This window comes from Macaca fascicularis, chromosome 20 (genome assembly GCF_037993035.2).
Source record: "Macaca fascicularis isolate 582-1 chromosome 20, T2T-MFA8v1.1".
Lineage (NCBI taxonomy): Eukaryota > Metazoa > Chordata > Mammalia > Primates > Cercopithecidae > Macaca > Macaca fascicularis.
This window is the reverse complement of record NC_088394.1, coordinates 4587047-4599289: the sequence shown is the minus strand read 5'-3', so window position 1 is coordinate 4599289 and position 12243 is coordinate 4587047. Positions and strand designations below refer to the sequence as shown.

General features: G+C 45.7%; 1 protein-coding gene across 5 annotated transcripts in view; it reads left to right on the top strand.

The window, feature by feature from the left end:
* Positions 1-12243, top strand: part of CREBBP (CREB binding protein) — a 157069-nt gene that overhangs the window by 60651 nt on the left and 84175 nt on the right. For 4 of the 5 annotated variants that reach the window (XM_005591098.4, XM_015442334.4, XM_005591099.5 and 1 more), the window contains exon 3: positions 5865-6041. The exons of the other annotated variant lie outside the window; for it this stretch is intronic. In XM_005591098.4, the coding sequence (XP_005591155.2) occupies positions 5865-6041 (177 nt within the window). The remainder of the gene's footprint in view (positions 1-5864; positions 6042-12243) is intronic. 5 annotated transcript variants of the gene reach the window in all.

Genomic DNA, 12243 nt, shown 5'->3' with positions numbered 1-12243 from the left:
CTGCTGATATTGAAGGACTTGACCTGACTTTTCTGTCTCCTTAAACCCCTTAATTACTTCTTGGATTTCCGTTTACTAACTTTTTTACGAGACTAGATCTCACTTGAGAGACGGGGAGTTAGGTGAGTAGTAGAGATAATTCTCCTGGCTAGTGAGTGGAGAGAATCTTTCTGGTCTTTCTGAGCCTGGAACTTGTTTTCTTATGAATGTTTTGATAGCTGTCGTATCATTACAAGTAGAAAATGATAGTATTTGTCCCACATTCTGAGGTAAACAGAGGAGGCTGTTGGCAGCCAGAAGTGACCATGGAGGCTGATGGGTCAGTAATTCTGTGTGCAAGTGGAAAGCTCTGGGTAAGAGCATGAGTGGGGCCTTGTACCAAAGCCAGGGTTTTCTTGGCCCAAAGATGTAGCACAGAGGGCCCATTTTATAGCCAGACTAGACTTGTGTATCTCCTGTGATCACACACACACGTTTCACCGTTCCGAAAACCAACTCCGAGGGCCTGTTCTCGTTCTGCCTGACTTTTCAGCATGGGAAGGTAGCTGTCCACTCCAACTAGTAGCTGAGATCCTTGTTTGGCAGTTTTGAAGATAGAAAGGGGACTGTTCCTGCTGCCTCTTCTGACGCCCCCTCCAGCCAGTGCTGACTCTCTTTGTGCCTTGACTTTGGTCACTTGCTCGTGGTTCTTTGACCTCCTTCCTGGCTCTACTCCTAGGGGCTGCGTGGCATGGTGGTGCTTTGGCGTGTTCATTCATTTGGGTCCTTCCGCTGCATCCCTGGTATGTTGCAGGGGATACAGAGAATGTTCCAGGAAGGTGAGAAGTTTTATCCTAGTTTTGTGACCAAAACAGGTTCAGGATAGATTATTATAAGCATTTATGTGACAGATAATCCTCCAGAGCTGTGTGGTACTTTGTACTTTCCATGGTACCCGTGTCTGCTGGAGTAGATGGAAAGTCATTCTGCCTTTTCCCTCCTCTTTGTTGATGATGGTCACTCACCTACTTGCCACACAGCTCAGGCCCACAGCAGCAGGATTTGATGGATGGGCTGGGCTCAGCACCAGAATTTGCTGTGGGTGCCCCTTTGTATTGTTCTTGGGTTTTGAGCTGAGCTTAAAGAGGAATTTCCTTATCAGAGCTCACGCTGCAGTCATGTTAAGGCTAATCCAGTTTCACCCCCATTCTTTCTTGGGGGCAGTGGTTGGAGTTGGGGACATCTCAGGATCTGGCTTCAATATTTTTCTTATACACAAGGACTGTGGGTTACATATTTTTACTCTCTGAGTGTAGTAATAGAAAACAGAAGTAGGTTCTCAAACAGTTAAATGATTGATACGCTTGGTCACAATGCTTTTTCATGGGAAACCTGGCAAAGTGCTGGAATTACAGGCATGAGCACCTGACCTACCAAATTATTATCAAGTACATGTTGGGACATTTAAAGAAATGTAGATTTTCATTAATTAGAGTTAGACATCTTGATGTTAGTATTTCATTTTGGGCATTGGTCCTAAAAAGTATATGTTAGCCTAGGCTTGGGGACCACAGTGCTCAGTTTGATTAATGGAGAATAGATATAGACTAGGAATTCAGAAATCTAGAATCTCTAGAAGCAAATGGTTTTTATTCATAACTGCAGCCTAGGACCAGTTCATGGCTCTTGAGTTCTGCCAGGAGATGGTTTGGCACCAGGAGGTAGCCTTGCCTGGGCAATGAGCAGTCATACCCTGTGGGAGAACTGACCTCTTTAGCCTGGTTAGTAACTTGCTCTGATAAGGAGAGGCTGGGGCTGGCCCTGGTGCCAGAGATTTGAATCCTAACCTCCTGCATATAACCTGGGTTTTGTTTGTTTTTATCATAGGCTAAGGACGGGATTTTTTCCCCTATTTTTGAGAATTATGTAGATCCCTTTGGGCTGGACGTTCCTTACATACCGTTCATGATCTTTGACTTGCCATGTTCTTTACCTTGTGAGAATCAAGGTAAAAACTTGGTGAGACTATTTCCTTGGCTGTCTTATCTGATGGCCAAGAAGAAAAGGTACAGACACGTTTCCTGATGAAATCTGTCAGAGCGCTTCCAAATACTGGGTTGCCCTTTGAAATTGACCAGTTATGGCCGGGGGTGGTGGCTTATGCCTGTAATCCCAACACTTGGGGAGGCTTGAGGTGCATGGATCACTTGAGGCCAGGAGTTCGAGGCCAGTGTGACCAACATGGCAAAACCCTGTCTCTACTAAAACATACAAAAATTTGCTGGATGTGGTGGCGCCTGCCTGTAAACCCAACTACTTAGGAGGCTGAGACACGAGAATTGCTTGAATCTGGGAGGCGGAGGTTGCGGTGGGCTGAAATCATGCCATTGCGCTCCAGCCTAGGCAACAGAATGAGACTTGTGTCTCAAAAACAAAAAAACACACACACACAAAATAAACAACAATGACCAGTTAGAAAAGGGCCCCGGGCCAGGCAAGTATTACCCACCTGATCACACACATACACCTCAAACTCACCCTGGCAGGGCTATCTTAGGAAAATTGTCAAAATATCTGGGAAGTTTTGAAAATAAACTTTGTGAAGCAAGTCAGGTGAACTTTGAGGTCCATGGAACACCTTTCAGAGTGCGCTGGCCTCTTGGTACTGTCCCCTCTTCTCTGGAGCCAGGGTACCTAGGCATTTGGTGTGGAAAGAAGATGGTTACCTGTCCCCTTCCCCACCCCATCAGCTGTCACCCACTTTGGTTTGTCAATGCTGGGCCTAATTAATTAGAAACTTCCAAAAGACGTTGATTTTTTTTTGTTGTTGTTTGTCAAATTGGTGGACACAAGGTGCGAGCTCTGTGACAAGTAGGAAATGCATCTACACAACCTCAGAACTGGGCTTGGCTCATAGCAGGCACTTGGTGAATACCAGTTGACTTTGAGGATGAATTGATTGAGGGAAGATGAGTATATGTGTTCTGTCATATTTTGTCCAAAGTGAGAAATTTAGGAACTGGAAAAAAAAGAAACACTGTATTTTTTGTTGTTGTTCGTGTTCTTGTATTCAAATTCTAGGCTTCCGAGAACAATGTTTCAGCAGTTTTATTATACATAATAAGACAAATTCTGAGAGTAGTAATTGTCCCATGGAATTAATTTAGTGTAGTAGTTTCTGAAAATATAAATTCCTGCTTCAATTAAGTTTCAGATGACAGTTGAAGGAAGCTTCTTACAAATCAAAAATGTGCTTAATATTTATTGAGCTACCATCTTGCCTTGATTAAGTCACTTGAACTCGAAAGTGAGTCTGGTTTGTGGATTTGGTGAAGAATTAGCATCTCAGTTCACTTAAGTAGAGCACCTAGAATGTGATTGCTTTCAAAAAGGTGAGAAATGTCACCTAGGAGGACTACATGTGGAAGGAAATCACCTGTGTATGAAATGCATAGAGCTAGAACTTTCTGGTTTTACTCCTTTAGTTTTTATTTGTGTTTTTGTACGAGCATTTCAGCAGAAAGGGCCAGTTGTGTTGAGTGTTGATTTGTTTATAGCCTAGACTTTTAGAGCTGAAAGAAATAACGCGATCCATCTTGTTGAAGACACTCATCTTACAGGCGAGGAGATTGAAGTCCATAGAAGGAATGTAAGTTACCCAGAGTGGACATGCTGGCGTGGCAGTCACCAGGTGAGGCTGATGGAGAGAACTGAGCAATGATTTCTTGACTGGAAACTCACCCCTGGGAGGTTTTCCGTATGTGGGGACCTTTCCCAGTCCATCAAACTGACCACTGCACCAGAAATGCAGAACACACAATAGACAGAAGGTGGAATATTAGAGCTTTGCGAAAAAATAAAGACAGGCAGCCCAAGCATCTGGTTTCTTAATTAGCCTTTGTTCCTGCACAGGGAGAAAGGTAGGTACTGGGGTATTGCCATGGCAATTCCTGAATTGACCTGTGGAGGCTGGAACTGGGGGTCATCAGGGAACTTGGCCCACGTCTGTTGATAGAAGGAATCCCAGTTGGTTGCAGGCCCTCACGGAAGCATAGCTGAGGGTTCCTCTTTCCCTATCCTGCCTTTATCTACTATATATTTGATTTCAGTTCACTTTAATTTTATAAAATACTTTATTATGGAAAATTTTAGGCCAGGTGCAGTGGCTTACACCTGTAATCCCAGTATGTTGGGAGGCCGAGGTGGGCACATCACCTGAGGTCAGGAGTTCGAGACCAACCTGGCCAACATGATGAAACCTTGTCTCTACTAAAAAGACAAAAATTAGCTAGGTGTGGTGGCACGAGCCCATAATCCCAGCTACTCAGGAGGCTGAGGCAGGAGAATTGCTTGAACCTGGGAGGTGGAGGTTTCAGTGAGCCAAGATCATGGCGCTGCACTCCAGCCTGGGTGACAGAGTGAGACACTCTCAAAAAATAAATAAATACATAAATTTTACACACGTACAGTGGTAGGATACTATAACCTCTGTGTACCCATCGCCTACTGCTTGGTTAGTGATGATCAGTACCTTACCAGACTCTCTCCATCTGTGCCCTTTTCCTACCATCTCCTCCTGCCCAGTGGATTAGCGATGACCCTTGAGCAACTCAGGGGTTAAGGGTGCTGACCCTGCCAGTCGAAAATCTGCTTATAACCTTTTGACGGCATAAAAGCTTGACTACTACTAATCCCCTGCTGTTGATCGGAAGCCTTACCAATAGCATACACAGTTGCTTAACACAGATTTCATGTTTTAAGTCTTATATACTGTATTTTTACAGTGAAGTAAGTTAGAGAAAAGAAAATGTTATTAGGAAAACTGTAAGGGGCTGGGCGCGGTGGCTCATGCCTGTAATCCGAGCACTTTGGGAGGCCAAGGTGGGCAGATCACCCGAGGTCAGGAGTTTGAGAACAGCCTGGCCAACATGACAAAACCGCGTCTCTACTAAAAATACAAAAAAATTAGCCAGACGTGGTGGCGTGTTGTTACTGTAGTCCCAGCTATTCAGGAGGCTGAGGCAAGAGACTCGCTTGAACCCAGGCGGCAGAGGTTGGCAGTGAACCGAGACCGCTCCACTGCACTCCAGCCTAGGCGACAGGCGACAGAGCGAGACGCCGTCTCGATTAAAAAAAGAAAGAAAGAAAAAGCCATTAAGGAAAAGAAAATGTGTACCATTCACCAAGTGAAAGTGGGTCATCGCCACGGTCTTCATCCTCGTGGTCTTCACATTGCTGAAGAGGATGAGGAGGGGCTGTTCTTGATCTCTTGGGTGGCAGAGGCTGAGGAGGTTGAAGGGGAGCAGGAGAGATTGAAAACTATGTCCATATATGTAGACCCACACAGTTCAGACCCATGTTGCTCATGGGTCAAGTGTATTTTAAAGCAGATCCCAGGTGTTGTATCATTTCATTGCAATATTTCCACTCCCTGTTTTGAACTAATGGAAACTTAGTTCCAATCTGATGGGGAACCTAACAGAAACTAGATACTTATAGAGTAATTAAGGATTAAACTGAAAGAATTCCCCTTGGGTATCAACTTTGGAAAGTTTTGTTTTATCAACTTTGGAAAGTTTTGTTTTCCAAATGACTTTCTTCAGGTGTTGGTGCCGTTGTTGGGGCCGGAGGGGTTAAGTGAGGAGAGTGGCTGAGAGTGGGGGGAAACAGCTAGGCTTCTTCTGGGATGGAGTTTAAGGTGAGGAGAGAGTGGCTGCTAGGAGCAGCTTCATGAGCCTTCTGCTTGGAGCGTGTGAACCTGAAAATGAACCTTGAATTTATCATTGCAATGAGTATTTCATAGAAAACCATGTGAGCATTTCCCAGGCCCTTCCTTTTATATGTGACCGCATCACCACAGCTGATGTTACCTCTTTTTGTTTCAGATGGGAATAACTGGGAACACAAGTCCATTTGGACAGCCCTTTAGTCAAGCTGGAGGGCAGCCAATGGGAGCCACTGGAGTGAACCCCCAGTTAGCCAGCAAACAGAGCATGGTCAACAGTTTACCCACCTTCCCTACAGACATCAAGAATACTTCAGTCACCAACGTGCCAAATATGGTAAGTTACCCTTGGCTCTCAGTGCTGTGGCTCTCCGGTGGGTGCTGTGGTCTATGGATTTTTATCATGCTCACAGTGAAAATCTGTAACTAAAAGTGTGTCAGTAGGTGATAGGAAGAGAACCCAGATTTCTCATGAGTAGCTCTCTAAATGAGTTTTAACATTTTCTGTGATGAGCTAGCAACAGGAGAGATAGGTGAGGATGATTCAGCCGCTCCTCCCAGGCTCCTTTTGTTGATGGAGAAAATCCATGTACACGAAATGCTTTACCTTTCTCTCCAGAATCATGAGAACCAGAGAGACTGGCTTTTTTTACACTTCCTGTTTGTTAGTGGCTTGATGGTATCAGTAGAAGCCCATTGATTTGTATTACCGTCAGATGAAGGACATTTATCTTCCAAGGACAATACTCTGTTGATGACTTGTGTATTATGTCCAACACGATAGATGATTCCACGTGTCTTCATCCTCCCTGAGGTTTGAAGGGATTTTATAGGTGGGAAATCTATGAAATAGGAACTATCCTTATCACTTCTCAACCTGATGAATCAAGATATTAATGGGAAACTATCTGCTTTTGTGCCACAAAATAATAGAATCTCTTTTATTTCAAAACACTGAGGGGTAGTGCATTATTTTGTTCAGCCTCTCTTGCTCACCCCAGCTGCTGCATGTCTAGTGTGCCCTTGGTGGTGGGTGAAGACCACAAGCAGCCGTCTCTCCCCCGTGTGCTTGTTGCTGGGAGCCTGGCCTTCCCAGCTGCCGTAGTGATTTGGAAAGATCACAAGAAAGTGAGAGGATTATGTTCAGAAAAAGTTGCTTTTTGTCTTTCAGGTTTTTATACTTTTTATTTTGAAGTATTTGTTGTTGTAAAGATAGTACAGAGAATTCCTATATATCCTTCACCTCATCCAGCTTCTTCTGATGTATCTTATATAACCTTGGTCGTTCCTCAAAACTAAGTAATTAACATTGCTTACAGTGCTTAGAAGTTTTGAGGCTATTGGGAAGCAGAGAGAGCCAGATCTCTTTCTCTTCTTGTTTGATAAAATCAGGAAATGGGAATAATGGGGTGTCCTGTCAGGTGCTGGCTCCCTGCTGTATGGTACCTCCATTTAAAAAGGGGGTTGAGGCTGGGCATGGTGGCTCACACCTGTAATCCCAGCACTTTGGGAAGCTGAGGTGGGTGGATCACGAGGTCAGGAGTTCGAGACCAGGCTGGCCAAGATGATGAAACCCCGTCTCTACTAAAAATACAAAAATTAGCCGGGTGTGGTGGCGGACACCTGTAATCCCAGTTACTCAGGAGGCTGAGGTGGGAGAATTGCTTGAACCCGGGAGGCGGAGGTTGTAGTGAGCCGAGATCGCACCACTGCACTCTAGCCTGGGTGACAGAGCAAGAAAATAAGTAACAAAACTTGCTCTCAAAACTATGAAAACAACCTGAAGTTCTTAGGACTTCTTTATTTCTTCTGACAATCCCCTTGTAACTTTCCTTGATATGCTTCTTTCTTTCTAATAACTTTTTGTTACCAGGATTGCCCTGTTCCTGATAGTACAGGTCCAGAACCCGAAGCAGAGCCCAGAGGACCCTAGGTCAGCCCCTCAAGTTCAGGGAACAGTATTGACCTGCATAATGCTGGGCTCTGTCTCCACACAAATCCTGTTCTCTCCTGCGCTTACTTTTCCAGTCTTCACTGAAAGGACAGCAGTGTGGACTGTGGGGTTGGCTGTCATCGATTGTGCCTGCTCAGTAACCAGGAGCACATTTGGCTTCATAGTGAAAGCATTTGCTTTTCGCAAGACTTCCTGTGTTTTACAGTCAGGGAAACCCTGACCTAACATTTTCGTCGCTTTTCTCTTTTAAAATATTCTCCAGCCCCACTTCCCCATCCCCTCTCCTTTATCCACAACTTAGTGACAGAATCTGTGCTCTGGGCCCCTCTGCTGCCTCCACTACTGCTCCAGAGGGCTGAACTTGGCAGATGTGATATGCTTGTCAAGGGCAGGTTCGGCCGGGAATGCGAAGAGGCTACTCATTCCCTTCACCTGCAGGAGGGCTGGAGCCCTTTGGCCCGGGGCAGGCCCCCCTCTGCCTCTGCACTGATGGCAGTTCTCTGCTGTGAACCGGTTGTGCCCCAGAGGATGTTGGGCAGCATCCCTGTCCCTACCCATTGGGTGCTTATGACCTTCTCCCCTAAGTCATGACAATCAAAAATGGCTCTAGGCACCGACATATGTTCCCCAGGGCATAGTCTCCCCCAGTTAAAAACTGCTCTGGAGAGTGGTTAGGAGAAGCAGTAGCAACAGCATCTCATCCTTTTGCCTGTCTTCGAGACATCTGACAGAAGTAGAACCACTTCTCTTCATCTCTGCCTGTCTCTCTTTCTCCCCTCCGCCCCGCCTTTCCCTTCTTTCATCCCTCCCTTTCCCCTTCTCTCCCCACCCCCTGTCTTTCTCTCTCCCTCTCTTCTGTTTCTGCCTCTCTCTCTGGTCTTCTCAGGGTAAACTGAGAAAGCATTTTCATCCATGGAAACTGCATTGCTTGCCTGGTGGCCACTGTCTCACAAGAACCCCTGTGGACTTTGAGACAGATCCATAGATGCCTCTTGGGGGTAAACTGACACCACTGACCCTGGAGGGCACAGATCAGATGGGGCTGTGCCCACATGTGCCTTTGTGAGGCAGCCTGACCCAGGAACAGCCTTCAGTGCTCCACATAGTGGTAGGAACTAGAGGGGACTGGTGGGAAAGTGGGGTACCAGCACACATGGTCTCCCCGACATCTTTCTAGGTAATTTTTACCCTATTCCTGCAATAGTCTCTTGAGAGACATCATTGCAGGTCCCATTTTACAACTGAGCAAGTTGAGACTCTGAGGGGTTTGGGTTATTCAAAGCTATGTAGCTTCCTGTTTGCAAAGCGTAAAACTCCTCACTTATGTTCTGAGGTCATGTTTTTGTAGCCCTGAGCCTGTCAGGAATGCTTCACCAGCCCGTGCTTACAGTTTGTCTGCAGTTCCTCAGATGCATGTTGTAGTCTTTTTGAATTTTCAAAATGATATCTGGCCTCAAAACCCACAGACTTTTGCACACTGAGGGTAAACACTTCCAGAGAAATCTAGATCTATTTAGTGAAAAAATAAAAATATGAGGTGTCGAACATATTTGCATTTATTGTCATGCTTTGAGGGGTACCCAACTAAATTTGGTGTCCCAAACAATCCCAGTCAGGACTCCGGTGCCCAGTCACCTGGTGCCCTCTGCAGCTCTTTCCTGGGGTGATTCAGCCACGTGGTCTTGGGCCAGGGAGCTCTTATTCCTCTCCCCTCCTAATTTCTATAGGAGTTCAACATCACTGGGTAGCATTGAGGAAGAGAAGGATATGATCATTCAATTAATTTGTCACATGTGTTGAAAGCCTTTTGTGGGCTCAGGTGCTGGAGTTGGCTCCCCAGAAGGCAACTGGGAGTGCCCAGAGCTCACTCCAGTTTCATGAAATGGAGGGTGTAGTGGCCATGGAAAACATATCATTACAAACTGCTCCAAGAGGTCTGAGTAGCAGTCAGCGGTTCAGATTGACACAGGGACCTCTTTAGATGGAGCCATCAGAGAAGGCCACATTGAAGAAGGAGATTTAAAGGCAAGAATGGAAAGTTGAGAAGCCATAGAGACCCCATGGTACTGGGAGAGCACTGGCTTGCGTAGGAACTGGTAGAAGTCCAGAAAGGCCACCATGCGGGAAGGGAGCACGGCGTGAGTGGAAGTTGGGAGCTGAGCAGGAACCAGTTCAGGAGGCCTTGGAGGGAAGGTGGGCCATCGGCTTACAGGGTAAGGTTGTGATGCAGGAAGTAGAAGCCACTTTAGTTGAGTGAGGAGAAGTTCAAGGGCGGTCCTTCTGAAAGCGGAACCCACCTGATTCTTGGTGACGTCTTGCTTAAGCTTTGGATTGGGCTTTCTGACATTTTTCACAAAACGCCGTGTAGAAGTGGGACACGTCTTGGACTGAGAACATTCAGTGACCAGAGGGGCCTCATCTTCAGGTTCTCCCACGTGGTCTCCTGCAAGAGTTATTTTTAATGTGATTTTTTTTTTTTTTTTAAGAACTGCATTATGGAAACTTAATCGTCCTTTTTTTAAATTTTGTTTTAACTTCACCATTCTTAAAGTTGAGATGCAGGAGATTCATCAGGAGTGCTGCTTATTTAAAATTGCTCATGAGAGTGATATTACTATTTGTTGTGATGGAGTGTCAGAATTTTGGAGTTGAGGTTGTGGACAGGGCCCACAGCAGCTGCTGATCTACATCTCTGAACGGAAGGGTGGTGTGACTGGAAGACTGTGTCGACAGGAGGATGGGAGAGGGGTCTTCTGTGTCCTGCCAGAATATCACAGCTGCGGCAGTGACACTGGTAGCTCCTGAGTGGCAAGCCATGTGCTGGGATGCCCTCCAGGCCCCCCTGTGTCCAGGGGTTCATTCCATTGCTGTCTCAGCACCTGTCCATGGCCCCACCTGCATCTGAGTGACTTGCAGTCCCTGGGCCTCACCCAGTCCTCCCGATTCACAATCTCTTAGGACAAAGGTGCAGAATCTGTGTTTGGTAGTCACTCTTGTGAAACTTCAGCTTTATTCTTTCTCAGTTTCCCAATTAATACCACCTAATTCCCTGTGATATAACTCAGATAATTCCTGAACACATGGGCTTGCGGTTCTTGGTGTTTTGCTGGAACTCGTGGTTTTACATGAGCTGCTCCACTGATTCTGATCTGGAATAAAGACCATGAAAGCCACTGTCTACTGACACCGTGAGCCATTGGCGTCGTGACCAGCTGTCCCACTGTAGAGTGGACTTACTTTGTTGGTCTTCATGTCCACGTTAGTACTTCAGAATACTTCACTAATCTTCCTTCACCCCCCAACCTTGTTTGTCAAATTTTCATAGTTTTCTGTCCCGTGTCTAGATTGTGATCATTGAGGGAGCAAGACTTAAACTGACTGCACAGGATTAAGCTTCATGAACGCCGGAGTCTCTGTCTTTGTTGTCATCTTTGATGAGCTCCTCTCAGTTTTGGTTTCCTTGCATGGATGCCTGTGTTCCCTAACATTATACACAAGCTCCTTTCACTGCACAAGTAGAAATTGTAAAATCACTGCTTGTCTAATACCTCCTTCTAGCCTAGGACTAAAGAGAGTCCATATAGAGTTCTGTGGAGACGGCGGGTGAATAGTCTTGTCATCTCTTCACCATAACAGTGTCTAGAAAAATTACACCATGATTATGAATTGTGTTTCACTAACTGAATTGGAAAACGTGGGGAAGGTTTGGAAGTAAGCCGTTGTCCATAATTATTAGTGATTTAAGTGTTTGTGTATTCTTAAGAGTTTACATGTATTGCCTCCATCTGTGTCTTGAAGATCGCTGAGAAAACATGTATGCAGGGCCTTCAAATGCCACTAAGTATAAATGTTCCGTTCAAACTTATCCCCATTGGTTTTGGCAGTAAGAATCAGCTGGGAAACATAATTTAAGCACAAAATAATGATATGTGATGTGTTGCAAATAACAAGAAACTAGAAATTGAGAAAAAGTAGCCAGTCCTTTGGTATCGGGGCAGCCCCACATATTACAGGTGCTCAGTCAAGGTCGTTTAACTTTCTTTCCAGTAAAGGTTTCCCATTAACCAGCAGTATCTTTTCTAGAGTCTGATTAGCATAACCCTTTCTTTTTTTTTTTTTTTTTTTTTGAGACGGAGTCTCGCTCTGTCGCCCAGGCTGGAGTGCAGTGGCCGGATCTCAGCTCACTGCAAGCTCCGCCTCCCGGGTTCACACCATTCTCCTGCCTCAGCCTCCCGAGTAGCTGGGACTACAGGCGCCTGCCACCTCGCCCGGCTAGTTTTTTTGTATTTTTAGTAGAGACGGTGTTTCACCGTGTTAGCCAGGATGGTCTCGATCTCCTGACCTCGTGATCCGCCCGTCTCGGCCTCCCAAAGTGCTGGGATTACAGGCTTGAGCCACCGCGCCCGGCCTAGCATAACTCTTTCTTCAGCAAAACCTCCTAGGTGTAAGCATAAATCATCTCAGAGATACTCATGTAAAGTGGAGGCTCACCCAGAAGGTTTTTTTGTTTTGTTTTTTGTCTACACAAGATGTACTGCATACTTACTAACAACCAGCATTGCAGCCTCTGCCTGCCTGCTGGAAG